Source organism: Rhinolophus sinicus, linkage group LG02, assembly GCF_036562045.2.
Source record: "Rhinolophus sinicus isolate RSC01 linkage group LG02, ASM3656204v1, whole genome shotgun sequence".
Classification (NCBI taxonomy): Eukaryota; Metazoa; Chordata; class Mammalia; order Chiroptera; family Rhinolophidae; genus Rhinolophus; species Rhinolophus sinicus.
Genome location: NC_133752.1, coordinates 200262331 through 200287650, shown reverse-complemented (window position 1 = coordinate 200287650; position 25320 = coordinate 200262331). Strand labels below are relative to the sequence as shown.

Below are 25320 nucleotides of genomic sequence, written 5' to 3'. Positions count from 1 at the left end.
TTTACAACATTATTGATTACATTCCCCAAATTAATTTTCAAAACCCCGTGGCCATCTTGTGGTGACTGTTTTCTAATCCCCTCACCTTCCCCCTTATCCCCACCCCCTCTCCCATCTAGCAACTCTCAGTTTTTCCTCTATGTCTCCAAAACACCATTTTTTTTTTTTAAGAACAGAAACCACTGTAAGAAAAATGCACCCCGTGTAGGTACACTCTCTCTCCCTTGGCCAGGTTGTCTCTTGAGATGTTAACGCAACAGGAGGACAGCAATCTGAAATCCCACAGTGAAGGGAGACTTACCAAGCCCACTCAGGCCTTACCCTGATTGCTTTCAGTCCGTTGGACACTTTGTTTTCTTCCACCACTGCAATAACTTCCTGTCCAACATTCAGAAGCACCTTGCTACTCACAGCCTCATTGGAGAAATAGATCAAGTCGTCAATCATGCCATAATCGCTGCAGTACCTTGTCACGACACCCTGCACGGTTTTCAACTTGGTGTCACCTGAGATGGGAAAACAGAGTGATACGGACCAGAAAAGTAAGCCCACACTACACTTAAGTGCTACCAGAGAGAGCGGGAGTAGGGGAGCAGCCTGGGGCTTAAGGACCCTCTCAAGAAGTGGGGCGCTCAGAAGTTAGGGCGTGTGTGGCAGACTGCCCAGGCTCCTGAGGGGCACTGGGGTGGCTCCATGGGGGAAGCTCTGACTCCAGGGCCAGACCAAGGGGGTCCAAACCCCAGCTCTTCTCCTGCCACTGTGTAACCCGGGGCCAGGTCTTTAACCACTCAGTGCCTGTTCCATCTGTAAAACGTAGACTGTTATAATCTCTACCCAAGTGAGCTGTTTGAGGGGCAAAAACAGCAATGCCTAGACCTCAGTGGTTAGGGTGCTGTGTAAATTGTTGTTAGTGTTATATCAGCTTGGGGGGGGGGGTTGTTCCTACGCGTTATTACTTCTGTTATCTCCTTTCATCACTAACATGAGCAGCAGCGAGGGGAGATTCTTTATCACCTCACCAATGCAGGCAACAGAAGAGATTCCGGGCTTGGGGAGAAAGTCTGGCCTGGGAGCAGGACAAGCCCTCGGCCGCTCCGTGACCTTTCCCACTACCGGCCGAGAAGCCCTGCAGCTGCCGCTGTTCTCCCAAGTCCTCACTGCACCTGGTCTGCTAGTACTTCTCAGACACAGCAGACACCTGAGGCGCGCACATCACGGTACACACAACTGCGGCGGCTTCCTGGAGCCGGAGCCGACGCTCAAATCCCGCATTTCACATCAGGCCCCGATGCAGGAAGCGACCGTATCCACAGGCCTCAGCAAGTCCGCGTGCAGACGGCTTTCCGCTGCCTCTCTTGTGGAGAAGCGAGAACCCCTGCCCTGAATGCAACTCGCACACGGGAGGGATCTCGGGAGCGCCAGTGCAGTTCCCAGTGCCGGGAGGGGCCGTGCGCATCCCAGGACCGGCCCGCCCGCCCGGGCCCCACCAAGCCCCGGCCCCACCCCACGAGGCACCTTCCAGAAGCTCGAGCTCTGGCAGCCCAGTCATCTCCTTGGGGCCATCCGCCCTCCTCCAAAAGAAGGCCATTAGCTTGGCCGCGAGACGCAACATGGCTCCGCCGCCACTTCGCCCGCGCAGCCCCGGGCTCCTGCACGTGGCCACGCCGCTCCCGCTGCCCTCGGCCAATCGGGTGACCATGCCCGCGCCTGCGCCGGATCCCCTTCGTGCTTGGCCAATGAGATCGCTGTGCCTGCGCCTGCGCCCAGTGGAGCTTGGTCAATATATATATGAGTGTTGGGGGGCGGTGGGGGAACTGCACCGCGCCTGCGCTCATGCCCGCTATTAGCCAATGGGGGAAGGTCTCCTTGCGAGTCGCACCCATTAGCAGTCGTCGGTTGGCCGTTGACACCGGTTAGTTAGCACAGCAGTAGGCGAGAGTTGCCCTGTGGGGAGCTTCATGCCTGGAGCACGAGGCTAGCGCTGGTGGGCGGGGCACGGCGCCGGTGGGCGGGGCCTCGCGCGGGTGCGCCTCCTTGGCGTTGCTGGGGAGAGGACTCAGTCTGGCCCTCAGGGTGCTGTGGGGCGTGGCTTTGGCGGAAGTTCTTTAACACGCCATGTTTCGGGGCGCCCTGCACAGCTGTGGGGTTTTCCCAAACGTTTTTTCTGCATCTGCTGACATGTCCTGTCATTTTTCTCTTTTAGCCTGTTAATAAGAGTGAATTATATTAACAAGGTTTTGAATGTTAAACCACCTCGGCTTTCCTGGGAAAACTCGCTGGGCGTGGTTTAGCATCCTTTTTGCGTAGTGCTTGATTCAGCTTGGTCACATCTGGTCCTGGCCGGGATCCGGGATCAGTGTTCTTGGGGGACGCTGGTCTGTCATTTTCTCTCCTTTTTTGTCCTGTTTTGGTATCTGTCTAAAGCTGGCCTCGTGGAAAGAGCATGTTCTTGCCTTTTCTGTCTGAAAGACTGTAGGATCTTTAATTTATTCCTTAAAGGTTTGGTAGAATTCACCAGTGAACTTAGTTGGGCCAGAAGGTTTCTTTGTAGGAGACTTTAAATTACACATTCATGCATTAGCAATAGAGCTATACAAGTTACCAAGAATACTGAGGAAACTGTGGTACTTTTTTGGTTGTTTTTAAGATTTTATTGGGGAAGGGGAACAGGACTTTATTGGGGAACAGTGCGTACTTCCAGGCCTTTTTTCCAAGTCAAGTTGTTGTCCTTTCAGTCTTAGTTGTGGAGGGTGCAGCTCAGCTCCAGGTCCAGTTGCCATTTTTCTAGTTGCAGGGGGCACAGCCCACCATCCCTTGCGGGAGTCGAGGAGTTGAACCAGCAACCTTGTGGTTGAGAGCCCACTGGCCCATGTGGGAATTGAACCGGCAGCCTTCGGAGTTAGGAGCATGGAGCTCTAACCGCCTGAGCCACCAGGCTGGCCCAGTACTTTCTTTTTTAAAGGATTTGTTCATTTCATGCAAGGTGTCAAATTGTTGGCATAAAAATGTTTATAATATTTCCTTACTATCGTTTTACTATCTGTGTGAGTGGTAGTGATGAGCCATCTTTCAATGCTGATTTTCGTGATTTATGTCTTCCCTCTTGTTTTTCTTCTTCACTCCAGCTAAAATAAAGGTTTGTCAATTTTATTGATCTTTTCAAAAACCTTCTCTTGGGTTAATTGATTTTTCTCTATTCTTCATTAATTTCTGCTCTCTGTCTGTTTTTTTTGTATAATTTATGCTTTTCTAACTTCTTAAGGAGGAAAATTAGATAACGTGTTTTGGAACTTTGTTTTTAATACAAGCATTTAGATCTATAAATTTCTCTAAGCTCCGACTGAGCTGCATCCTACAAAATTTGACTTGTATTTTCATTTTCAGTTAGTTTCTGATTTCCTTTGTGATTTCTTTTTTGAGCCATGGGATTTTTAAAACAGGTATACTGTCTTAATTTCTAAATATTTCAGGGTTTTACAGGTATTTTTCTGTTAATGATTTCTAATTTAATGTTGTTACGGTTAGAGAATAAATTTTCGATGAGTTCAGTCTTTTAAACTGTATTGAGGCCTTCCTCCCTGCACGGGGTCTCTGCATGAGTGTTCCAGGTTCTATGGGAAACAGTATCTTGAGTTGTTGGCTGGACGTCCCATTTCGTGCTGACTGACAAGTTTCGATTGTACTGGGTCAGATCCGTCAGCTAATTGACTGGCCTCCCCATCCGTAGATGCATGGAAGCCTTGCTATCCTAGAGCCTTTGCACCTACAGCACCTTTGCTCCAGCCTCTACAAGACTCCACTCCTCGCCTCCTGCCTGACTTTGGTCAGATGCCTCCTCCTCAGTGAGGCCCTGGACTCCTCCAAGCAGCACTCCCGTTTCCCTCCTCTGACTTACTTTCTATCATACAGAAGGTCAAGTACATCGTTAACGTATTTGTCTGGCATGCTGCTGTCCCCCATTAGCATGTGATGTCCACATGGGCAGGACAGAGGCCCGCTCTGTTTGCTCTATAAATTTGTGCTCAATGGAGGTACAATATTAAAGCGTCAGGAGGGCCTCAGCAGGCAGCAAAGGGAGAACAAGAGCTTGTCTGAAGACATTATGGAAGAACAGGACTTGTTCTGGAAACTAGTCTTACCAACAGAAACAAGGAAGCACTTCTCCAGTGAGTGTGACTCAAGGGCTGAGGAGTTGGGTCCACAGTCTCTAACTCAAGGCAGCTTGTTTGTGTGTCTTAGCAGAGAACAACTGAGAGAAGCACAGAAAGGGTGACATCCACTGCATGTTTTCTTCAAACAACAAGAAACACAGAAGGGTTCAATCCATTTGGACCAATCCCTACTAATTCTGTTTATCGCTTTAAATGAGAGTTGAGGAAGACCTTTGGGAGGTTTTTTGATCCATTCACACTCTCTTCTTGACTTCAAAGTTATAGTTTGTGAACATTAACTCTAACCCTTGCTTGGTTGCAAAACTAAAACAACAGAACATCCCACGAATCAAAACCGAGGTCTTAGCTCGAGCGTCGCGTGGGTTTGTGTTTGAGGAGCTGGTTTTTCAGAACGTAGTTAGCTCCAGCCATTTCATGGTTCCTGTGCGCACAGACTCGTCTCTGTAGCTGTCAGGCAGTATCTGGTGAAGGGCATCCCCGTCCCCTCCTCTGGTTAGTGAGCAGAAGTACAGGGCCCAGCAGGAGCTCGGGGACTGGGCCAGCGTCCCGCTGCCAGCCGGGCTGAGCGCACACGTGTGTGGGTGTCCTCGTGAAGGTCCTCATGTGATCATGGGATGGAAAAAGGCTCTTTGAAAGGCAGTATAATAAGGTCTTGAGTCAAAAGTTCTGTTTCCAAGACAGCAACCGCCCTCCGCCTGCCAGGGTTCTGTGCTCGGGGGAGCCACTCTCTCACACTTCTTCTGAGATGTCCACCCTGGCGCCCGTGTCCTGCCTGCATGAGTGGGACTGAGGTGGCCCCTTCGTGTCCTGGCGGAGTAAGACAGGACCGAGCAACGCTCTGAGCCAGCGGTTACACAACCACCACAGAACTTTCCAGGATCACTGGCTTCATCTCATTGAAATTCAGGACTGGTTCTCCTGCTCCTGGCTTAAGTGCAGATTTTCTGGGCTTTTGTTCCTCTGAATAGCTCTTGCTGGAAGCCCAAGGCAGGATGACTCGGCAGCAGCGAGCCCCTCACCCAGAGACCAGCGCTGCCACCGCCAGAAGCAAGCGGAGGGACGTGCAGAAGGCAGACCTTACGTGGGTGTGTATTTTGCCATCTCGTGTTCGGTTACCACTGTGAGCGATGTAACGGGCTTTGAGTAGCAGCACAGCCTGGGCCTCGGAGCTGGGTCGGACCCGAGGACCTGCTCTGTGAGACACCTGGCAGTCGCCCGGAATCCAGACTGGCTGGGTTTGTTTTATGGGAAAGTGACTTTATTCACTTGTCCAATTAAGTGCTTTTTCTCTTCTTCAAATTCACTGCACTTCAGCAGGAACGCTCTTTCCTTTACTGAAAACAACTTATTTCAATTGGAGTTTTTTTTCAGAGTGGTCAAAAGTAAACTATAATTGTGCTGCAAACAGAGAAGTGGTACCAGAGGAGAACTGCAGGCACAGCGCTCGTGTGTCACTAATGTCACATCTGTCCTCAGCGCCATGATGCGGGAGGAGCAGTGCAGGGAGGAGCTCAGTTATGACCGGATGCCCACCCTGGAGCGGGGCAGGCCGGACGTGGGGAGCTACGCCCCAGACGCCAAGCCCGGTGACCTGCAGCTGTCGTCCAGGCTGCCCCCTTGCTTCAGTCACAAGACGTGGGTCTTCTCTGTGTTGATGGGGGTGAGTAGCCACAGCAGGACCACTGAGGCATTGTCCCCCGTGCTGTGTCCCCGGCCGGTGGCGCTCCTAGGTGATGGGATGGAGCAGCTGCGGGCACTCCTGCTATGGAGAGCCCCATGGTGTCGACAGCCGACTTTCTGTGCTCTCGGAATCACTTTCTCCCACTCCCAAGCGGTCTCTGGGCTCTGGCTGCTCTGTGTCCCTCCAGGGTTGGCACAGCCCAGGGCCCATGCTAACCGTCTGCAGGGTCATGCATTGTGCCAGGGTGGCCTCCGCGACCCTTGACTCCTAGGAGGTCTGGAGTCACCCTGCAGAGGTGGGGGGAAGGGCTATGCTCTCCGAGCCTCTGGCAGAGTGAACAGTGGGCGGTGTCCGGAGGCGGAGGCTGGGTCCTGGAGCAGGAGCTGGCTGAGGGGCCAAGGAGCTGAGGGCCAGGGCCAGTAGGAGCAAACATTTGCGGGGCTGTGCCTGGGGTCCTGGCACATTCACCTTCTGATGTGCTTGGCTAGCACTTGACGACTGAGGAGTTATATCGGCCTCCGTGTATGTGGTTACCTGGGAACCCCTGGCTGAGAACCAGGATCCAGGTCAGGACCCCCACATGCCCCAGGCTGTCCAGGCAACACCCCCAGTAGTCTTGCCCACCCTCCCCCCAGCTGTTCCCTGGCCCACGGACACTGGAACCCCCACCCGTGTGGGGCACAGAGGAAGCTCCTCCTCCCCCCTACCCCTGAGACCTGGGCTCTGTGCAGCGCCCCAGCTGCCTACGGCCACAGAACTGGCCCGCTGTCCCCTCCTCACTCATGTGTGGGCCATGGTCTCCTCTGCCCCCATCACAGGGATGCACGCAAGGCCCCCTGCTCTGACCCTTGGTCTAAGTGACCATTCACCCCGACCCCCCGTGCCACAGCCTGCCTCTCTGCAGTGAGCTTCCACGTCCTTGGCTTTGAGCGGGTGGGGTTGTTCCAGGTGCTCTACCTGTACCTGGGGTGGGGGTCCTGAGGCCTTGAAATTGTACATGTTGGGGAGAGGGTGTTTTCTGGGGTGAGGCATCGATTCTTGCTTTAAATTTTGACAGGCCCCCTCCTTTTCTCCCCCAAGTAAATGATGAAGCCCATAGTCTGACATGGGGGGCAGGGGAAGAGTGGGGCCATGGCTGTCCTTTGTCCATTGGGGAGGAGTCAGGTGGGAAGCAGGCATGCTGTTGGCGCTGTGGGGACACTTCGTGGCAGCCAGAGGGCTGGCTGTGTGAGTGGTCTTCCGACGGCCGTGCTGTCGCCTGAGTCGTGCTCTGTGTTGCAGACCTGCCTGCTCGTGACCTCGGGGTTCTCTCTGTACCTGGGAAACGTGTTTCCTTCCGACATGGACTACCTGCGCTGCGCTGCAGGCTCGGTAAGCGGTGTTCCTCCGTGCACCTCCCACTCCTGGAGTCCGCGGTTCTTCATTTGGCTTTTTCGCTCTGAGATTTACGTTTCTGTCACTCCTTCCTTGTGCTAAACCTCCTCATCTGGCTTTGGCTTCAGAATGTCTTTATTACTTTTGAAAACAGCTGGTGAGACAAGTCTGAGTCAGTCCGCAGACCCCTGGACCAGAAATGGCACTTAGCTTTTGACACGTGGCCCGTTCGGGGCTGCCTCCCACCCCTCCCAGAGCTTGTGTCCTGCTCTGGACTCACAGGGCATATCCCGGGTCTGTGGGGCCTCTGGCCCACCTGTGTCCTGCTCCAGCCCCACCCGTGTCCTCAAATGTCTGAAAACACAGACCCACGCTTCCTTCACTCTGTACCCACACCCCACCTTGCCCCCTCTGCTGCCTTAGAACAAAACTCCTTGAAACACCTTGCCCCCCTTACCCCCCCAACCCCCATTCTCTCTGGAACCTTCTAGGTGGCCCTTTGTCTTCACCACTGGAGCAGTCCTTGTGGGGCCACAGTGACCTGATTTCTGCCCAGATGGCTCCAGGACAATGCTCTCCTAGGCTGGGTGTCCCAGCAAAACCCTGGGCAGCGTCCTTCACCCGCAGAGGTGCTGGGTGGAAGACATAGGTCATGTGGTCCCAAGAGCTCCCCCTCGGCCCTTGGTGGCCCAGCCCCCTGCCTCCAGCAGACCACAGCCGTGCATCTTGCAGGTTCTGTCCCTATGGCTCGTGCTGGCCCACTGCAGGGTCTACAGGGGTCCCATCGCCCACAAGAGCAACACCTGGTGTGGCCCCCAAGGCTGGCCCCCCTCCGTCCACCGCCCTGACGCCCCCATGCTTGTCCCCTTCCCTTGTCCTTTGCTGCTGTGGGGCCCCCGAGGACAACCCCCTGGGGCTCAGGCCTCCTGGGCTTTGCCGCTTCCTTCACACTGGGATGTGTTTCCCTTTCCGGGTTGTTCTTAAGCTGGGCCAGGGGCTGGTCTTGTGCGAGTGTGCCCAAGCCACCGCAGTGTTCGTTATCCAAGACCTTTTTCATGTCATCAGAAAAATGACTCTGACAGACTGGGAGACCTGTCAACGTCCAAGAAACCCCTGCGTCCCGTGGACTGGCCACACTTGTTTTGCCGACATGTCCCGGGTTGTCCCAAAGCTTAAGCTTTCCAGGCCACTATTTTCCGGACACAGCTGTCGCCTGCTGGCATGCGAGAGTGATGTGAGGGACCACCGCTCACTGAGCTCTGGTTTCTTTGCAGTGCATTCCCTCGGCGATTGTGAGCTTCGCCGTTTCAAGGAGAAACGTCAATGCGGTAAGTCCAGCCTTCTGTCCAGCCTGTGACTGGGGGCAGCCACCCAGCTCCCAGCCTGTGGAGGCCCCAGGCTGCCTGCAGGGCTGACGGGCACATGTGTGTGTGTGCATATGCATGTACGTACGTGCACGGTGGGATGCATCTGCACCGCCCACCGCAGCCCACACTGTACTGCAGGGCTCTGTGCCCTCCACCCTCTGCTCCCAGCTTGCGGGGCACCCAGCTAATGCCTGTGTGTCTTAGTCTTTAGGGCTTTTAATAATGACCTGGAATTTGGTTTGATATTACCATTACTCTTCTAGTTATGCAAAGGAGAAAAAAAACCCTCCTGTCTTGTTTTTCAGATTCCCAACTTTCAGATGTTGTTTGTTTCCACGTTTGCTGTCACCACCACATGTTTAATCTGGTTTGGCTGCAAACTTGTTCTGAACCCATCAGCAATAGACGTGAGTCACTGGAGAGCGCCACAGGTCCCAAACCCTGCGGGTTTTCCCCTGGACGCGACTTCTGCTGTCTGCCTTGGGAGCGCGTGGTTGGTGTCTGTGGGTTGGAAACGTGTAGACGTGGGTCATAGCTCTTGAGTTTGACAAAGTTTGAGAATTTTATTTATCTTTCTGAAGAATTGTCTTTAACTTTTCCTTATTTGCAGTGGATGAGTTTTTTGGTAATACTTTTAATGCTTCTTTCACAACACTTCTTAAAAAGTAACAGGAATAATACATATTTCATCAAATCGGTGATGCTGTTTGTGGTGAGGTTGCCATTACTTTATGCGCCTCTAAGAGAAATGGAAAAGCTTGTCATTCACACGGTGGCACCAAAAGAGACAGTCTCCTAAAAATGCGGATCTGACCAGAGTCCACACCCTGCTTTGGCTGTGATGCTGAACCACTTTGGTTAAGGACCAGGAAAAGGACGAGGAGGGCTTAGCCAGGCCAGGAAGGCACGAGGAGTGAACACAGACACGGGTCCGAGAGGAACACCCTGCCTGCACATTGTCTGCAGGAGAGATGGGTTTCTGCTTATGTGACTTTAGATTACCCAAAGCAAGCCAAGCCTGCTGGGTGTGAAAATCAACGTAAAACAGTTGCTTGTGCCAACAACAGAAAAGTGTGAAAATGTAATTTAAACACAGATATCGTTTTATGGAAATGAACATTTAAACTTCCTGAGCATAAATGTAATCAAGGTATGCGGAGTGTTCTGGAGAAAACTGCGGAGTCTTGCTGAGCTTACTAGGGCAGTCGTCAACAGGTGAGGGGGGAGTGGGCAAACTCACTGCAGACCCAGCAGGTGGAGGTGGTGAGCAGGGCCAGGGAAGGGTAGGTGGGGGGGCGGGGGGAACTGCCCCACAACCAGGAGCTGGTGCACAGCCGTCTGATAAGACGGGGAGCCACCCAGACACGGATGGATGGCCGGAGCAGCCCCGCGTGTGCCGACGTGGCCTGGACTTGGGCACAGCAGCACTGTGATAAGGGTTGGAGCCCTGCTTCCCTCCCACCCACCCCTTGAACATGCAGACCTAACAGCCGAGGCACCGCCAGGAGACACACAAGGCCCACGCAGGCTGAAGAAGGGCGCTGAATTCTCCCAGGACGAAGGCAGGGTCCCGGGTATGTGAAGGACTCCTGCTCAGAGACAAAGGAGAGTCCAGGGCACCAGGAGGAAGGCCCTCACTGAGCAGGAAGCGCCAGCAGGCAGCTGGAGGGACGCGCAGCCCCTGTAGGAACCCGAGGAGGGACATGAAAGCCACAAGGAGAGCCATTGCCAGCATCAGATGGGCAAGGCCCTGGGGTGCTAGCCTCCCTTCCTGGCCCGCACGACCCTTATGCCTGCTCCAGGCCCTGGAAAAGTCTGGAGCTCACAGGTACATTCTGAAGGAACACACACACGCACATGCACACACACACACGCACATGCACACACACGGTGCGACAGAACCACGCGGTGGGAGGCGGCGCTTGGGAAGGAGGCTCTCCCACCGCTCCTGCCGGCTCTGCCTCTGAGCTGGGTCCTCTGAGCGCCCCCTGCCCCCACACAGCCGTCAGTGTCGTCTGGGTTGCCTCTATTTTTGCTTTCCCCAAACGGTGCTTGGTGGTAGAGCTGCCTGCTCCTGGCTTTTCCACCTGCACGTAAGGATGTGCCTATCTCGTTGTCGCCCTGTTAGCACTGCCCTGTGCTCACAGAGGCACCACATCACCTGACATTCTTAGGGACGGAGCTGGGTGGCTCGCCTCCCACCCTTCCTCCCACGATGGTGTCAACGTGGACACACCAAGGAAGGCAGTCACGAATGCCCCCTGGATTCAACGGAACCACAATCGTGGCTTGCTCCACCCCGTCACTGCCTGTCAAGCATTTGGCGTCATCATGTCTACTGTTCTCCGGTCAGATGACCGTGGTCACAGCTTCTAGTCACCAACGCGTCTGAGCCCCTCCTCACCTGGCCTCCTTCCCATCCTTGGCTCACCTGTAACCCAGGTGGCAGCACTTGCTTTCACGAATGTGTTCAACTCCCGCACAGACGGCTCTGCTGCCGTGGGTTTCTCTGGTACAGACACCACCACACTTCTAGCCGGATGGCTTTGTGGTGCATCTTCTGTCTCGTGGGAGGATGTCCAGCCACTTTGCTCTTCGTCAAAGCTGACCTCACTTATCTCAAACATATCTTAGAGTAAGCTTAGTGCGTTCCTCCAAAAATACAGCTGGAAGTTCATCATGATTACTTCAAGTTTATAGAAAAGCATTGTGACAATCACCCCTCTAGTGTGTTGTCACCCATCTGAGAGCACAGACTGTCTCTCCATTTATTCAGATAATTGTCTGAATAAACGCTTTATGATGGTTTTAATGTTTTGTGTGTTCTCAGTTCAATAATGCCTAGGTAATTTACAGATTGTGTTGCTTGTATGAATGGTGTCTTTTTTTTTTAAATTATATTTTCAGATTGATTATGGTTGGTACAGAGAGATGCTATTGATTTAAAAAAAATTTTTTGAAATATTTGAAGACCCCCAAAGCAGGGGCCACGCTGCGGGTCAGGAGGCTGCCAGGGAAAGCGGGCACAGCAGCCTCTGCTGTGGTTTCTGCAGAAAGGAGCGTGAGGCAGGAGGGCAGGCCGAGGATCGAGGATGGGCTGTGTGAATGATGTCGCGGGCTCCGGGCACAGGCGCTGCCCCCAGTTGTTGGGTACCTGGTGGGGGGGCAGGGTGGGGAAGTGGCCCCACGTAGGGGCCTCACCAAGGGGACGGGCTCTGGACTGGCTGGTTTGCACAGTTAAATTGACTATTTTTAGTTTGTAGCACTCTGAATGTTATAACATAGATGTGGATTTGTGTAACTGCCCACAGTCAGGATATAGAATGCTCCCCAAAGCCCCCCGGTGTCATCAGTTTTTGCCAGTATGCATAGAACCACTACAAACATGCACAGGTTTCAATGTGAATAGGTTTTCTTCTCTTTTTTTATTTTATTTTTCCCCCTTTCTTCCGCCCCTCCCCCCCTCCGGTTCAAGCCATTGTTTCTCAGTCTAGTTGTGTAGGACACAGCTCCCTGGCCCATGCTGGTGTTATGAGCCTTGTGCTCCCCCTGGCTGAGTCAGTCAGTCGGCCACTCACGCTGGCCACTGGCCGCCCACGGTGGCACACAGCAGCCTTCTGGCTGCTCATGCTGGCTGCTGGACACTCACGCTGGCCACCAGCTGCACATGGCAGCACACAGCAGCCCACTCCACCTCCGGCAGGCCCAGCTCCAGGGAGAGCCGTTGTTCACAATCTTAGCTGTAGAGGGCGCAGCTCACTGGCCCATGTGGGAATCACAGGCGACCTCAGCATTAGGAGCACAGCTTTCCAACCACCTGAGCCACCTGGCTGGCCCAGTTTTACTCTCTTTAGGAGTAAATACTCAGGAGGGACAAACCACCAGGGAAGATTTAGAGCAGGGGCTGGCAGACCACAGCCCAGGGCCAAGTCCAGCCCTCCAGCTAACAGTGGTTTAAAAATAACACGACTGTGAGACAAACAGTGTGGTGTGAGATGCCCTGGGCCTGGATAGAAGACGCCCCCCAGAGCTGGGGGCCAGCGTCTCAGCCCGTGCGCAGGCCGGCTTTACGGGGTAAAAGTGAAGAAAGCTGGTTTGCAGACATGTGTTCTCCTTCGGCAGATCAATTTCAACCTGATTCTGCTACTTCTGCTGGAGCTCCTCACGGCAGCCATGGTGATTGTCTCTGCACGGTCCAGCGAGGCGTCCTGCAAGCACAAGGTAGGTCCCCTCTGTGCAGACGTCGCACGGAGAGCGGGGGTCATCTACCCCTTGCAGGGCAGCCCCCCCGAAAACGAGAATGCCGCCCGCCTGTGGTAGGCTGGGCAGCCCCCACTCTCCGGGGTCTCCTGGAAGCTGATGGCCTTGGAAGGTGCAGCAGGACCTCGTCCATCGTGAGGCTCTGACCATGCCCGCCCCTAGCAGTGTCACAGAGACCCAGTCTGTGGAAGTGTCACTGCGTGTAAACACATCCTCACAAGCAAGGAAGAAGCTCTCGTTGAGCTTCTGCTCTCAAGCCTGTGGTCACTAGTGGCTTCCAGCCACTCATGTTTTAGAAGGTCCCTAGGTGACAGCCTGTGCCGAGGGCGGGGCCGCAGACCACTGGGGTGCGCCCAGGTGAGTCTCTGTCATTTCTTTTTAGGGTTCTATCTCTGACAGCAACAACACTTTGTATGAAGTGACATTTCCTACTCGGGTCCTGAAGTCCTACTCGGTAAGAAAACTTTCCTTTTCTTTCTCCTGATTTTATTTTATTTAACACGTTGTGTACGGCGGGGTTTAAATCCCTCATAAAAATCCGCTCAGAAAAAACGAAGATTCTCGTGATCCGTACGCAACGTGTTAAGGGGGGACAGTTCACACTGGTTTAAACCATCATACTTATTTTTCACGATGAGTAGGATACGGCTGCATGGACTGTGCATAGATTTCATTCTGTTAGTAATACAGCTCCAGTAGTGTTGTTGGTGACAAAATACCTTGTCTCAGGTATTCTTCAACTCTTAGGGGCACAGGTTTATATAGATAGACCCCGATATTGATGTTGACTGGATATTGATATAGACTGGATATTAACATACCGTTTCCCTGAGAATAAGACTGAGCTGGACAATCAGCTCTAATGCGTCTTTTGGAGCAAAAATTAATATAAGACTCGGTCTTATTTTAATATAATATAAGATCAGGTATAATATAATTAATATAGTATAATATAATATAATATAATATAATATAATATAATATAATATAATAGGTATCGGGTCTTATATTAATTTTTGCTCCAAAAGACGCATTAGAACTGATTGTCCAGCTAGGTCTTATTTTTGGGACTCATGGTAGGTTAGATATCGAGGTAGGTTAGGTGTAGACCTGGGTTAGGTGTAGACCTGGGCTAGATAGACCTGGTTTAGGTGTAGACCTGGGTTAGTTATAAACCTGGGTTAGGTGTAGACCTGAGTTAGGTGTAGACCTGGGTTAAGTGTAGACCTGGGCTAAATAGACCTGGGTTAAATAGACCTGGGTTAGGTGTAGACCCAGGTTAGGTGTAAACCCCAGTTGTGTTGACCTGGGTTAGGTGTAGACCTGGGTTAGGTGTAGACCTGGGGTAAGTTTAAACCCAGGTTAGGTGTAGACCCAGGGTAGGTGTAGACCCGGGGTTACATATAGGTGATACATAGGTCTGTATGAGTAACACACACTGTCCTGATTGACACCTGCTGTCCCTGAGCCGTTCTGAAGCATGTCCCCTTTCACGCTCAGGAGTGCCCTGGTTTGAAGGATAAATTATATAGCCACCCTTTCTTTTTACTTCAGTTTTTATTTATTTTTGTTTTTTGTTTTTTCAGTCTGCTTATTCTATGACTGAAAGCTGTTAACCTCCCCCTCTGAGTTGGGCTCATTTTCTCTTTGAAATTTTGTAGCTTTTTGGAGCCTGTGTTTTTATTTACATACAAGTTTAGCATCGCTTGCTGGTGAATTTCTTTCCTTGTCTCATCATCACATAGCAACTCTATCTTCAGTAATGGTTTTTGCCATAAAATCTGTATTGATGCTTTTAATTTAAGTCATCAACTATCTCTGGTTAACATTTGCCCAGTGTTTCTTTTCCCTTCTTACTTTCAACTTCTCTCGTGCTTCTATTTTGGTGCATCTCTGTAAACATATAACGGTATGTTGCTTTCCACCTTATCTCTAGTTCTCTCTGTGGCCTTTGGAATTGAGCCCATTCATCGCGAGAGCAACTCTGGGCACATTCGTGTGTATTTTGCCATCCTTGGTTTTCTCTCGGCGTCTTTTCCCACCTTGTCTGCCCTCCTTTGACTAGGTGGGAGCTTCTCCCCTCCTTTTCCTGTTAATTTTAGTGTGAAAAGCATTCATTTTCAGTATTCTTTGGGAGGTCATCCTCAACCTTTCAACACAGTCGCTGCTTTGCCCTCCCCACCCTGCTGACACTCGTGTTCTGGGGACTCTGGGGAGCCCGTCCCGTGTCCCCTGGTGACACTGTCTCCACTGTCCATGGCCCCTGCAGGTCATCGAGGTGATTGCTGGTGTCTCCGCTGTCCTGGGTGGGGTCATTGCTCTGAACGTGGATGACACCATCTCAGGCCCGCACCTCTCCGTGACGTTCTTCTGGATCTTAGTGGCCGTGAGTACATCCCGGGTGGCCTTTGTCCGTCGTGGTTGGCCAGGCTGCACCGTTGCCAGCTGCAGCCCCGGGCCACTCATCAAGCCTGACGTGGCTGGTCTTTGAGCTCAGTTTTGGTGACACTCAGGCAGCAAAGCAGCTGGGAGAGAAGAGGGTGGGAAAGTGGGCGCTGGTGGCTCTGCCGTCAGAGGAGTTTGGGAGTCAGTGTGTTAACTGTTTTTATTTTAACTGCTATTGTTATTGATAGTTTTTGTGTTATTTTCTCCCGAAAACTGTTTACTTTTATTTTATATGATTTTATAATAGGTGACATTTATATTGTTTTATAACATAATGCATATTTCACCAAATATATTTACAGTATGTTATCATTTTACATTAAGTGCTCCCACATGAATGCTTAGCGCACACCTAGCACATGGCGAGGGCTTGACCTGGTCAGAGTGCTCAAAGCCATCATGGCGGCTGTCCCCCCGACCCCCGACCCCTGACCCCTGACCTGGGGGCAGTGTCTCCTGGGGCTGCTGGCTCTAATCACAAAGGAACAGCTGGTGACCCACGCTGAGGCATGGCACAGCTGGCTGCTGCGCACTTCAGAGCCACTTGTGCCATGAAGGCGACCCGCTGAGGATCAACCGAGGTCTCCTGGGAATGCAAAGCGTGGTCATTGATTGGATCCTGAACCAGCATCAAAAACAGCTGTGAGCGTGACATTGTTGAGACAACAGGAAGAGTCTGAACATGGCGTGTACCTGCGATGCTGCTGTTGGATCGTGTCAAATTCCCCCCGTGTGGTACTGAGTTGTCATAGTTTAGGATAGTGTCCTGTCAACACACGCACTCACAAGTGTTTGGGGCGGCATTCCCTGTCAACAGATGTGGTGAAATGTCAGCAGCGGGCGATCGCTGGGTTCTCAGGCACCCCCCACATGTCGGTGATCGCAGGGTTCTCAGGCATTCCCAGCGTGGTTCTTGCAGCTTCTGTGCAGGGTCACAGGCTAAGTTGAGTTGCATTAAAGAAGAGAGAGCACAGGAAGCCTCAGAGAGGCCGCCCTGCTTCCCTGGCCACCTGCCCCAGCCCTCCTAGTGACAAGGGTGGCTTCCATCAAACGGGAGGGCACACGCTTGGAATCTGACTTCTTGGACTGTCACGTCTAAAGTCTTTTTTCTTTTCTCTCTTTAGTGTTTTCCAAGTGCCATTGCCAGTCATGTGACAGCAGAGTGTCCCAGCAAGTGTCTGGTAGGTGAAGCCCCATCCCCAGGGTATCAAGGACCCACTGAGTGGTGCCAGGGCTTGGCCCGTCCCTTCCACGCTGCCACATGACAAGGCCCCTGCTGCGCCAGGAACCAGGCAGCAGGGCTGTGGGCGGGGAGACCTGAGGAGGGCCATGGGATTGTCCGAAGGCTGGACTGTTTGGGAACAAACAGACTCTTACATGTGGTGCAATTGCTGTGACTCAGCCGAGGGGGAGGAGATCAGCAATTCCTAAGCGTCATTTCTTCACCAGAGTGGAGAATGGCACGTAAATCGGGGAAACCTGCGTGGCACACAGTGCGCTGGGATCTGTGGGCGATCCTGGGGCAGACACTTCAGCAGGAGGCACACGTGCTCACAGACACTGGTGGGTGTGGAGCAGGGACCCCAGGCCCACCCCGACGCCCTCGTGTCCCCCCAGGTGGAGGTACTGATCGCCATCTGCAGCCTCACGTCCCCGCTGCTGTTCACGGCCGCCGGCTACCTGACGTTCAGTGTGGTGAGAGTGATGGAGATGTTTGAAGCGTACCCACCAGCCATCAAGGTACGCGCTTCTTTCCGTGGGCTGTGCAAGCTTGCCGCTGCTGGCGCTGTGCGTGCCTGAGGGGACGCCCCGGGACACATGGCTTTGAAGTGTGACCGTGTGCAGATCAGGTGTCTCCCCGTTCTCTGACGCCCGTTCTGTCCTGCTGACCCGCGGGGCCAGCTCTTCTCTCTGCCGCGCTCCACTCAGGCTTCTGCTGTCCCTGTCACTTTGGGCCGTCCTCCTGGTATCATCGCAGCCCTGCAGCCCGTCCGGATAAACTTTTTCATCCTTATCTTGGGTTTTCTTAGCCGTTCCACATCCATCACAGTGTAGAATCAGCCATTCGTCAATGGTCACGAGGGCTCCTGTAGGACTTTGTATTGCAGTCGCGTTAAGTTTACAGACACACCTGAGGACTGAGAGCCTCTCGTGCATGGGCACAGCCGTCACTAGGACTCTCAAGTTCCCATAACTTCCCGTCCTGCTCCCCGCCTTGCGGCCACATCGTGAGGCTTGTTCCTCAGGAACCCAGTGTTATTTCCAGGGTGGATGGCATTTGCCCCAAATGTTTATCCTGAGAGAGCCTGACATACCAAAGAGTTGGAAGTCCAGTGCAGGGGACACCGAGATTCCGCAGTGGTCTGTGTGTGGCTTACACATGCGTGTTGACACTGACGGGTGGGCTAAGCGCACACCCTCACGTGTGCGTGACGAGTGCAGACACTTGACAGCCAGCCTGACCTGTCACTCTTAAATGCATTGGCATTTCTGCAAGTAAGGACAGAGTCCTATACACCCACAGCTCCGTGGTCACACCTGAGGTGCTCAAGTTACCCTGTGACATCCTGCTGTCCAGTTCACATTTGCTTTTCATGAATCGTCCCAAGAATGTGCTGGGGGTGAGCCCCGCCCAGGCTCGCATTGGCATTTGGCTGTAAGTCACAGGGTGGTCCCCTCTCTCCCCCATGCACTGACTTTTTGGAATCTGGGCCAGTTGTCTGGGAGACGGTCGCACCTGTGCGCCTGTCTCCTGTGGCGTCCATGGGAGTGAATTCAGGAGCAGGTGGTGTCGCGGTTCTGCCTGGTTCTGCAGTGGCTGCCAGACTGACCTCCAAGGAGGCACGCGTTCCCTCTCGTAGGGAGAAAGTGACCCATGTCAGGCCGGGAACCATGCGGATGTCTTGTCCCAGCACCTTCACCTGTGGCTTAGCCCTGATGGTGGGTCCTGGCCTGGGTGGTTCTCACATTGGAGAGTGAAACAAAAGTGATACTCGGGCCTCCACTCTGGCTTCTCATGTGAGCGTGAGGGACAGCATGTTCTGTGTGAGTGAGCACGTTCCGTGTGAGCGGCACATGCATGTAAGGAGCAGCACGTCCCTCCTATGTGAGAAGGCACGTGTGTGTGAGGGGCACGCATGTTAGATTCCTTCTAACCGTAGATCTGGGCAACTTCAGTCTATGGTATTTTTCTTTCCCTACTGAGTCGAGAACTTTCAGCTTTTCACGTACCGGAAGCCCTTTCCAGCTTCTCTCGCGTATCGAGTGGCCAGCATCACTGCTCTGGTGCTTTGGGACCACTATGAAGTAAAACCAGGGTGGCTTGAACAAGCACCGTGACACCGTGACCGTGATCTGATAACCGAGATGGCCAGCAAGGGACTAACGGGCAGGGAGTGCTGGGCAGAGGGACGAGCCACGTCCCGAGCGACTGTGTAAGATGTCATCACGCTACTCAGAACTGCATGCCACTTAAAACTTAGGAATTGTTTATTTCTGGAATTTTCCTTAATATTTCAGACTGCGGTTGACCGTAGATAACTGAAACTGTGGAAAGTGAAACCACAGATGGGGGAACCACTGTATTTTTTATTGGACTCATGGTTAAATTTACACATTAACTTGAAGAGAGTTGCTCATTCTTTTGTTTCTGACAGTGACACTGTATGGACGCCGAGGTTGTTCTTGTGTTAACTTTGAGTTGCTTTGTGTTTTGAGGCTGGAGGCCTTCATGCGGCGTGGGAGGGTTGGGTGCTTTGTAGACGTCTTTGCAGCCACCGGGCTTCCTCTGGCCCCCACACCTTTTGCCCCGGGCATCTCCTGCATCCCCTGGCCACATTGCTCCCTCTGGTCCTGGGCACCACTCAGCCTCATGTCCAGCAGCGTCACGCTGCCTGGGACCCTGTCCCTCTCTTTCCTCCAGAGCAGACTCCGCCACTCTCAAGAGCGTGTTTCCTGCCTGTACATGGCCGGTCTGCTCTGCCCCACATGGGCACCGCTGGCATGGCCTGGTGCTTTTCCTGGCTCCCTTGCTGATGGGGTGGTTGTTGGGGGCATGAGACATGGGACCATGAGCAGCCAGCGCGTGCCACCAGGGTGGTGGCCCAAGGGCCATTTTGTACTTATCTGTTAAACCCGGAACAACACAGAGCAGAGCTGATTTCCTCCACGCTCGGTCGCTGAGCAGAAAGGCTACTGTTCATGTTACTGTAGTCACAGCACAGCTGGTGCCTGGCTGGGGCTCTGCAGGAGAACTCCTCGCAGTAGCAGCTGCGTCCTGGGCTGTGGGCATGGGAGCTGGCTGCTTTGTGTCCTTGGCAAGCGGGGGCTCTCTCACTGGGGTGGGGTGAGGGGGGTTGGGCGAGATCCAGGAGGGGAGGCAGGTGGCCGCTCATGCGTGTTTCTGCTGTCAGCAATCCTACGATGTGCTCCTGCTGCTCCTGCTGCTGGAGCTGCTGCTGCAGGCGAGCCTGCACGCGGGCACCGTCATCCAGTGCGTGAGCTTCAAGGTGGGCACGTCCTGGGAGGCCACGCAAGTCGGCACGCAGGAACACCCAGCTGGGCAGGTGAGTGGCGTCTGTGCGGGGACCTCCCTGCCCTGGGGGGCGGCCCTCCCAGGGCCCCATGCAAAGTGACACAAAGAACTGCCCTGGCTGAGTTCTTTCAAGACCTGTTGTGCCACATTGTATTTCTAAAACACTCCGGAAAAATCTTGAAGAAGTAAAATATGTAATACTTCCTTAGAGCCAGCTAGGCAAACACACATCTGTTCCTGAAAAAATACTAAGGACTGAATGCTTCCTGGTTCACTCTTGCAAACATGGACAAGAACTTTGCAAGGATTTGCATGGGTCACACTGGGCTCCCCTGCCGGCCCCTCTCTGTGGGAAGGGGCGCACACCCCCCACGCCCTTCAGATGGGGTGGCCTCCCGACCTCTGGTTGGCAGGCTCTGCCAGGCTCATAGCTGCCTGCACCACACCCTCCCTGGTCCTGCCTCTCGTTCCCCCATAACTGAAAGGCTGGGGTGAGCGTCTCCTCCCTGTGAGCTGCCCATCCAGTGGTGTTCTCGCTGGGCACACCTGTCCACTGGCCTTGGGTGCACAGTGCCCTATGCAGGGCCCCCAGGGGCCGCCGGGGGTGGAGTGGACACTCCTCCTGCCCAGCCGCCACTCAGGCCCCTCCCATCTCTGGTCCTGTGCTGTGCACACCACCCGCGTCCTGGCAGCGTCCTGGGCCTGTGCCCGGCCCTGTGCCCCTGCCAGGCTGCTCCTGCCAGGCTGGGGGACGCTCTCCTGCTGGCAGCTGGGTCCTCGGCGACCTGACCTCTGTCCTGTCCCAGCGCTGTCCCCTCCATCACACTCCTCAGATTCACCGCTTCCTTGTCATTGTTACCTGGCTGTGGTCAGAGTCCTGCGGGGATGGCTTTGTCCCCAGGCCATCCATGCAATGGACCTGGTTCTGTGTCAGGACACCAGGGCATGGAGTCGGTGAAGTCCTGTGCCCCAGTGTACATGGGCAGCTGCCCTCCCCGTTTCTGGTGGGCACTGGTGACCACTGCCCTGAGCGTCCTGCTTCCTGGGCCTCAGGCCCCTGCTGATGCCTTCGTACGGTCCCCGGCCAGTCCAGGCCCCTTCTCTGTGGGGGCGTCGTCTCCTGCCCCCAGGAAAAGCCTGCAGCCCCCATTTATTCCTGTACTGTGGAGTGTTTCCGTGCAGACGCGGGCTCTGCCAGGTGCTGGCCTGCAGCGCCCCACCCAGAGCCGGCGTGTGGGCCGCGTGGAGAGCTCACCCTGAGCTCCGGCTCTGGTCGTCCTGACGTGGTGTTGTGGAGTGTGGCACACTGAGGGGCGGGACCCAGGGGCCTCCTACCAGCTGTCCACAGGCTGAGAAGGGCTGTCACCTTAGCAGGGCCCTCCTCCCACCCTCCCCCACACGGTTGGCCAGGAGAAGTGACGCTTTACCTGTCTTGGTCGCAGGTGACCAGAAGCCCCCTGAAGGAGTTTGACAAGGAGAAAGCCTGGAGAGCCGTCGTGGTGCAGATGGCCCAGTGACAGCGGGATGGGAGACCGTGGCGCAGGGCCCGCCAGCCCCGACATATGGAATGGCAGACACGCGTGTGCTGGCGCTGCCTGCTACTAACCCCTTCCCCGTTTGCCAGGGTGGGCAGCAAGGTGGAGTTGCCACTTCCTGTGGTGGCTTAGTTTACGAGGGTGGGCACTTCCTGTGGTGGTTTAGTGTGAAGCAGGCAAGGCTGACCCCCTCCTTTGTCACCGGTCAGTCAGTTCAGGGCTCCCAGGGTGGCCTGACCGTGCACGGCTGGAGAGCTAGGGGCTCGTGCTGGGGCTGGACTCCAGGCATGATGTGCAGGCAGCTCTCCTGTCCTCACAGTGACCTGCTGCCGTGTCAGCCCCTCCTGGCTGTCCCACCCGTTTTTGTTGAGCACCTACTATATGCAGACAGTGCACACCCTGGCTCAGCCCGCGTGGCTCTTACCCATTTTGCCATTGCCCTTCTGAGATGTGCCAGACGGGTCCCCCCGCTGGGCACCGTCTCCTTGACAAGAGCGGAGCCCAGCGCTCTGTCCTCTCTCCAGACCCCACAAAGCTGCAGCTGCCAGGAATGTGGGCGCAGGGCAGCCCCACCCACTGCATCTGCCGCGGAGCCCACGCACTGCACGTCTGCCCTTTCCTTCTCTCACCCAGTCATTGTAGGGGGACCCTGCCTGCTCAGGGGCACTGGGCTGTGTCCGGGCAGCTTGTCTGCACTTGTCACGTGTCATTTCCAGCTTCTCTGACCTTTGTGAACAACCACACGAACATGCACCCCATCTACTGTGCCGGCTGAATGTTCTTTGGGGTGGGGACGCGTCCTACGCTTTGAAAACTGCCTAGGCCACGTCTCTGTCTCCATGGCCTCGGTGACAGGGTGACGCGGGCAAGGCTGAGCGGCTTCCTCCTGCCCATTTGGCTCTGCTCCCTCAGGCCAGGCCACTCCCATTGCCTATAAGACAGACAGCCTGGGACTCCTCGTGGGTCTTCACTGGGCGTTTTCCAGCCGCCCCTCGCCATTGCCTAACAAGTAGTTTGTCTCCATCCTCCCTGACCTGAGGTGTGACTCGTGCCAGGGGTATCCTGCGTCTGTCACTGCCAAATGTGAGAATAACATTGGCTTTGATTAACACCATGGCCAAGAATGAGGCTGTATGCCATCTCTGTGCCCTGAGTACACCTGGAATCTTCTAGAAGAACTGCTAGCATCTCCCAGTTGACATGGGCCCCAATAAATCCCCAGTGAGCTGGGAGTACCTTCTCAAGGTGGGGATGTGACTGTCCCGGGAGTCGTCTTCAGGCCAGGGCTGCACCCTGGAGTGTCTCTGTTCCTTGTCTTCCGGTGTAAGGAGATAATCAGCCTCGTGATGGAAGAGGCGAAGGTCTGCTTTGCTCAGTGCAGGCTTATCGATTGGGCCCTGTGGGCTGGTGAAGGGCCCGGGGCCACTAGGATCAAAGAGCCAGTAGCCCTGGAAGAAGGCTGGCGGGGTTGGCCACATGTGGACTGACGAGGGGGATTCGAAGGTCCTCCTGCTTTCTCACCGCTGAGCACAGTGACTAGCTGCCAGGGTCATGACAGGTTGGGTCATTTTCACTCAAACAGGAGGAGTGCAGGTAAGATACCTGAAAAGGGGACAGTGCCAGCCAAGGAAGTGTTCTCCAGAGCTGCTGCTCCGACGACCCCGTTCTGTTGTCCTGGGAAGGCGAGGCGAGGACTAGGGAGGGCCAGGCAGGCAGGTCCCCAAGTAAGCGTGAGTGCTGCCAGGTGGCTCTCACCTGCACACAGACCCCACCCAGCCGCCCAGCCACCTCCCCTTCCTGCAGCTCTTGGGGGCCGGGTGGGCAGGTGGGGCAGGTGCTCCTGAGCTGGGGACAGGACCACAGGGACAGCACAAGCAGTGCTGGTCTCTTCTTGGGGACCCTGAAAGCCCAAGTCTTAAGGCTGTAAGTGGGCACCTGGGACCTGACTGCTGGCGAGTACTTCCTTATTTAAGAGAGCTTGAAAAGTCCAGACAAATGGGGTTTAAAAACTTTGTAATTCTGCCAACTTACATTTTTCTTTGATGTAGTTAATACTGTCTAAACAATAAATGCTAACATGCAAATGTGGCCCGACACCTGTTTGATTTTGGGGTCCCCGTTCTGAAAAGGTTGAGAGATAACGCATAGCATGAAGGTGGGGGCCGTTTTTTTATTCATTCATGAGGCATGTGACCCCTGAGGCCAGTCTGCAGGTGAGAACCCAAAGGAGCATGAAGGACCTGTCCCCACAGAGGGGCCATCCACTGAGTCCTCCATGGCCACTGTGGGGACAGAGCCCCAGAGAGTAGTTTACAGGCTCTCGGCCTCACGTGAAGGGGTACTGGCTCAGGTGGTGAATGGCCGTCGACTGTGGCTGATTGGCCGTTGGCTGTGGCCGGTTAGCCAATTGGCCGCTGGTATAACTGCTGCGACTACGGAGGATTGCCGAGGAGCCTAGCAGAGCCGAGCAGAGCCGAGCAGATCCGAAGAGAGCGGAAGAGGAGAGCCGAGAGAGAGGAACAGGAGAGAGTGGAGAAGAGTCATCGGTCAGTCGGTTGGCAGAAAAGCGGACAGCAGGTCGGCGTCCGGTGGGCCCAGCCTCCAGTGAGACCGTGGTGGTATGGCTCCCCTACCTATGGCTCCATGGGTGTTCCTTGTTGGCCTCACCGTATCCTGCGTTCTTATGTTGGGAGCGGGACCAGAGACCCCGCAGGCCGCCCCGCACGACAGCCACTTCAAAGTGGGAGCAGAACCCCACTTTGGAGTTAGCTTGGGAAGTTACATACAAAATAAAGATGATTTTAAACCCAAAAAAGATGACATCTAGGTTTCAGAAATTTAGTGAGCAAGGCACTGATGGGGTGGTGGGTCTTTCCCACTCCCCCCCCCCCAAAGGTGCCAGACCAGAGGCCAAAGCGAGAAGGAAGCCAATTTCCGGTTGGGGAGGGGGAATGTCTCGTGGGCAGGGACCCTGGGTGCGGGCGGGACACCAAGTGACCTGGGATGCCAAGGCCGCTCTGGGTTCCTCTGCAGGACGGGGGGCGGGGGTGTGGGGGTGAGGGGGGTACTTCCGGGGCAGCCCGATCGTCCCCAGCCCATGAGGCGACACCAACGCGCAGCCCCCGGGCCTCATCTCCACCTGAGGGACTGTGCGCTCCCCCAAGCCGGGCCGCGGGGGTCCCCCGGGCCGTCCTGCTGGGGAAACTGGGAGTGAGGGTCTAGAGAGGCCCGCGGTGGGGGCGAGAAGGCTGCGTCAGGAGGATCGCGGGGCGGGGCCTATCCCGAGCTATTCCCTGGGGGCAGGGACCGGTTGTGACCCTCCGGTCTTTATGACTTGGGGGACTGACTGCCAGGGCAGGTCTGTGTGACTCTGGGTGGGGGCGGGGCGGCCACTCGCAGGCCCTCCTCCCAGCAGACACCATGGTCCGTGGGGCCCGGCGTCCCGGCACCCGCTCTAGCACCAGCCAGGACCCCAGCACCCAACCCCGCGGGCGCCACGCCCAGCACCCCGCACGCCCGCGCAGCCCCACGCCCAGTGCGGGCCGCCGCTCCGCGCGCCCGCAGCTCCACTGCCGGTGCCCCTTGCGCCCCCCGCGGCCCCCGCCTGCACAATGCGCCGCGCAGCACCCTCCTGTCTCCCAGGGCAACCGCAGGATGCTGGGCAGCGCAGCGAGGGGTGGGGGCGTGGTGGGAGCCAACCGGAGGCAAAGGGGTGAGTGCTGGTCCCACCTCCCCCTAGCCTGGCCTTTGCCCTGCGGGTCCAGACAGCACTCCAAGCCCCGCCCCACCCACGCTCACGCTAGGAACCCCTGACCCGCCCTTCCCCCCTTGGAACTCCCATCTCCCCCTTCCCCCCAGGATTCTAGACCACCCCCTCAGAACGTGGGACTTTCTTTAACCCCAGACCTGCCCCCAGCCCAGACCAGGCCCCTAACCCCAGACCCGCCCAGTC

At 55.0% G+C, this 25320-nt stretch overlaps 3 protein-coding genes across 5 annotated transcripts in view; 2 read left to right on the top strand and 1 right to left on the bottom strand.

Moving 5' to 3' along the window:
• The window catches only part of MOV10L1 (Mov10 like RNA helicase 1), a 51725-nt gene extending 50091 nt beyond the window's left edge, over positions 1 to 1634 (bottom strand). Inside the window, exons 1-2 of the mRNA XM_074326627.1 lie at positions 1516 to 1634; positions 322 to 506 (exon numbers count right to left, since the gene is read on the bottom strand). Coding sequence (XP_074182728.1) covers positions 322 to 506; positions 1516 to 1612 — 282 coding nt within the window. The 5' untranslated portion in view covers positions 1613 to 1634. The remainder of the gene's footprint in view (positions 1 to 321; positions 507 to 1515) is intronic.
• Positions 1635 to 4852: 3218 nt separating this feature from the next.
• On the top strand, positions 4853 to 23456 carry MLC1 (modulator of VRAC current 1). The gene is made up of 12 exons (XM_019712365.2): positions 4853 to 5257; positions 5649 to 5832; positions 7135 to 7224; positions 8502 to 8555; positions 8900 to 9001; positions 12717 to 12815; positions 13237 to 13308; positions 15124 to 15240; positions 16424 to 16480; positions 16917 to 17039; positions 19712 to 19864; positions 21276 to 23456. The coding sequence occupies exons 2-12, from the start codon at positions 5653 to 5655 to the stop codon at positions 21348 to 21350; spliced, it is 1122 nt and encodes a 373-aa protein (XP_019567924.1). The 5' UTR covers positions 4853 to 5257; positions 5649 to 5652; the 3' UTR covers positions 21351 to 23456.
• Positions 23457 to 23540: 84 nt separating this feature from the next.
• TTLL8 (tubulin tyrosine ligase like 8) overlaps positions 23541 to 25320 on the top strand; it is a 46706-nt gene continuing 44926 nt past the window's right edge. Inside the window, exon 1 of one of the 3 annotated variants that reach the window (XM_074326626.1) lies at positions 23541 to 23986. Coding sequence is in view for 2 of the 3 variants with exons in the window: in XM_074326625.1 (XP_074182726.1) it covers positions 24789 to 25080 (292 nt within the window). In the remaining variant the exon portion in view is untranslated. Of the gene's footprint in view, positions 23987 to 24470; positions 25081 to 25320 lie in introns of those variants that run through there. The other 2 variants (XM_074326625.1, XM_074326624.1) reach the window with 2 other exon arrangements.

Coding starts and splice junctions, on each gene's coding strand:
- MLC1 (XM_019712365.2), top strand. CDS start 5,653: ATGATGCGGGAGGAGCAGTGCAGGGAGGAGCTCAGTTATGACCGGATG. Junction 8,556..8,899: donor CAAGGAGAAACGTCAATGCG/GTAAGTCCAGCC, acceptor CTTGTTTTTCAG/ATTCCCAACTTTCAGATGTT. Junction 19,865..21,275: donor AGGAACACCCAGCTGGGCAG/GTGAGTGGCGTC, acceptor TCTTGGTCGCAG/GTGACCAGAAGCCCCCTGAA.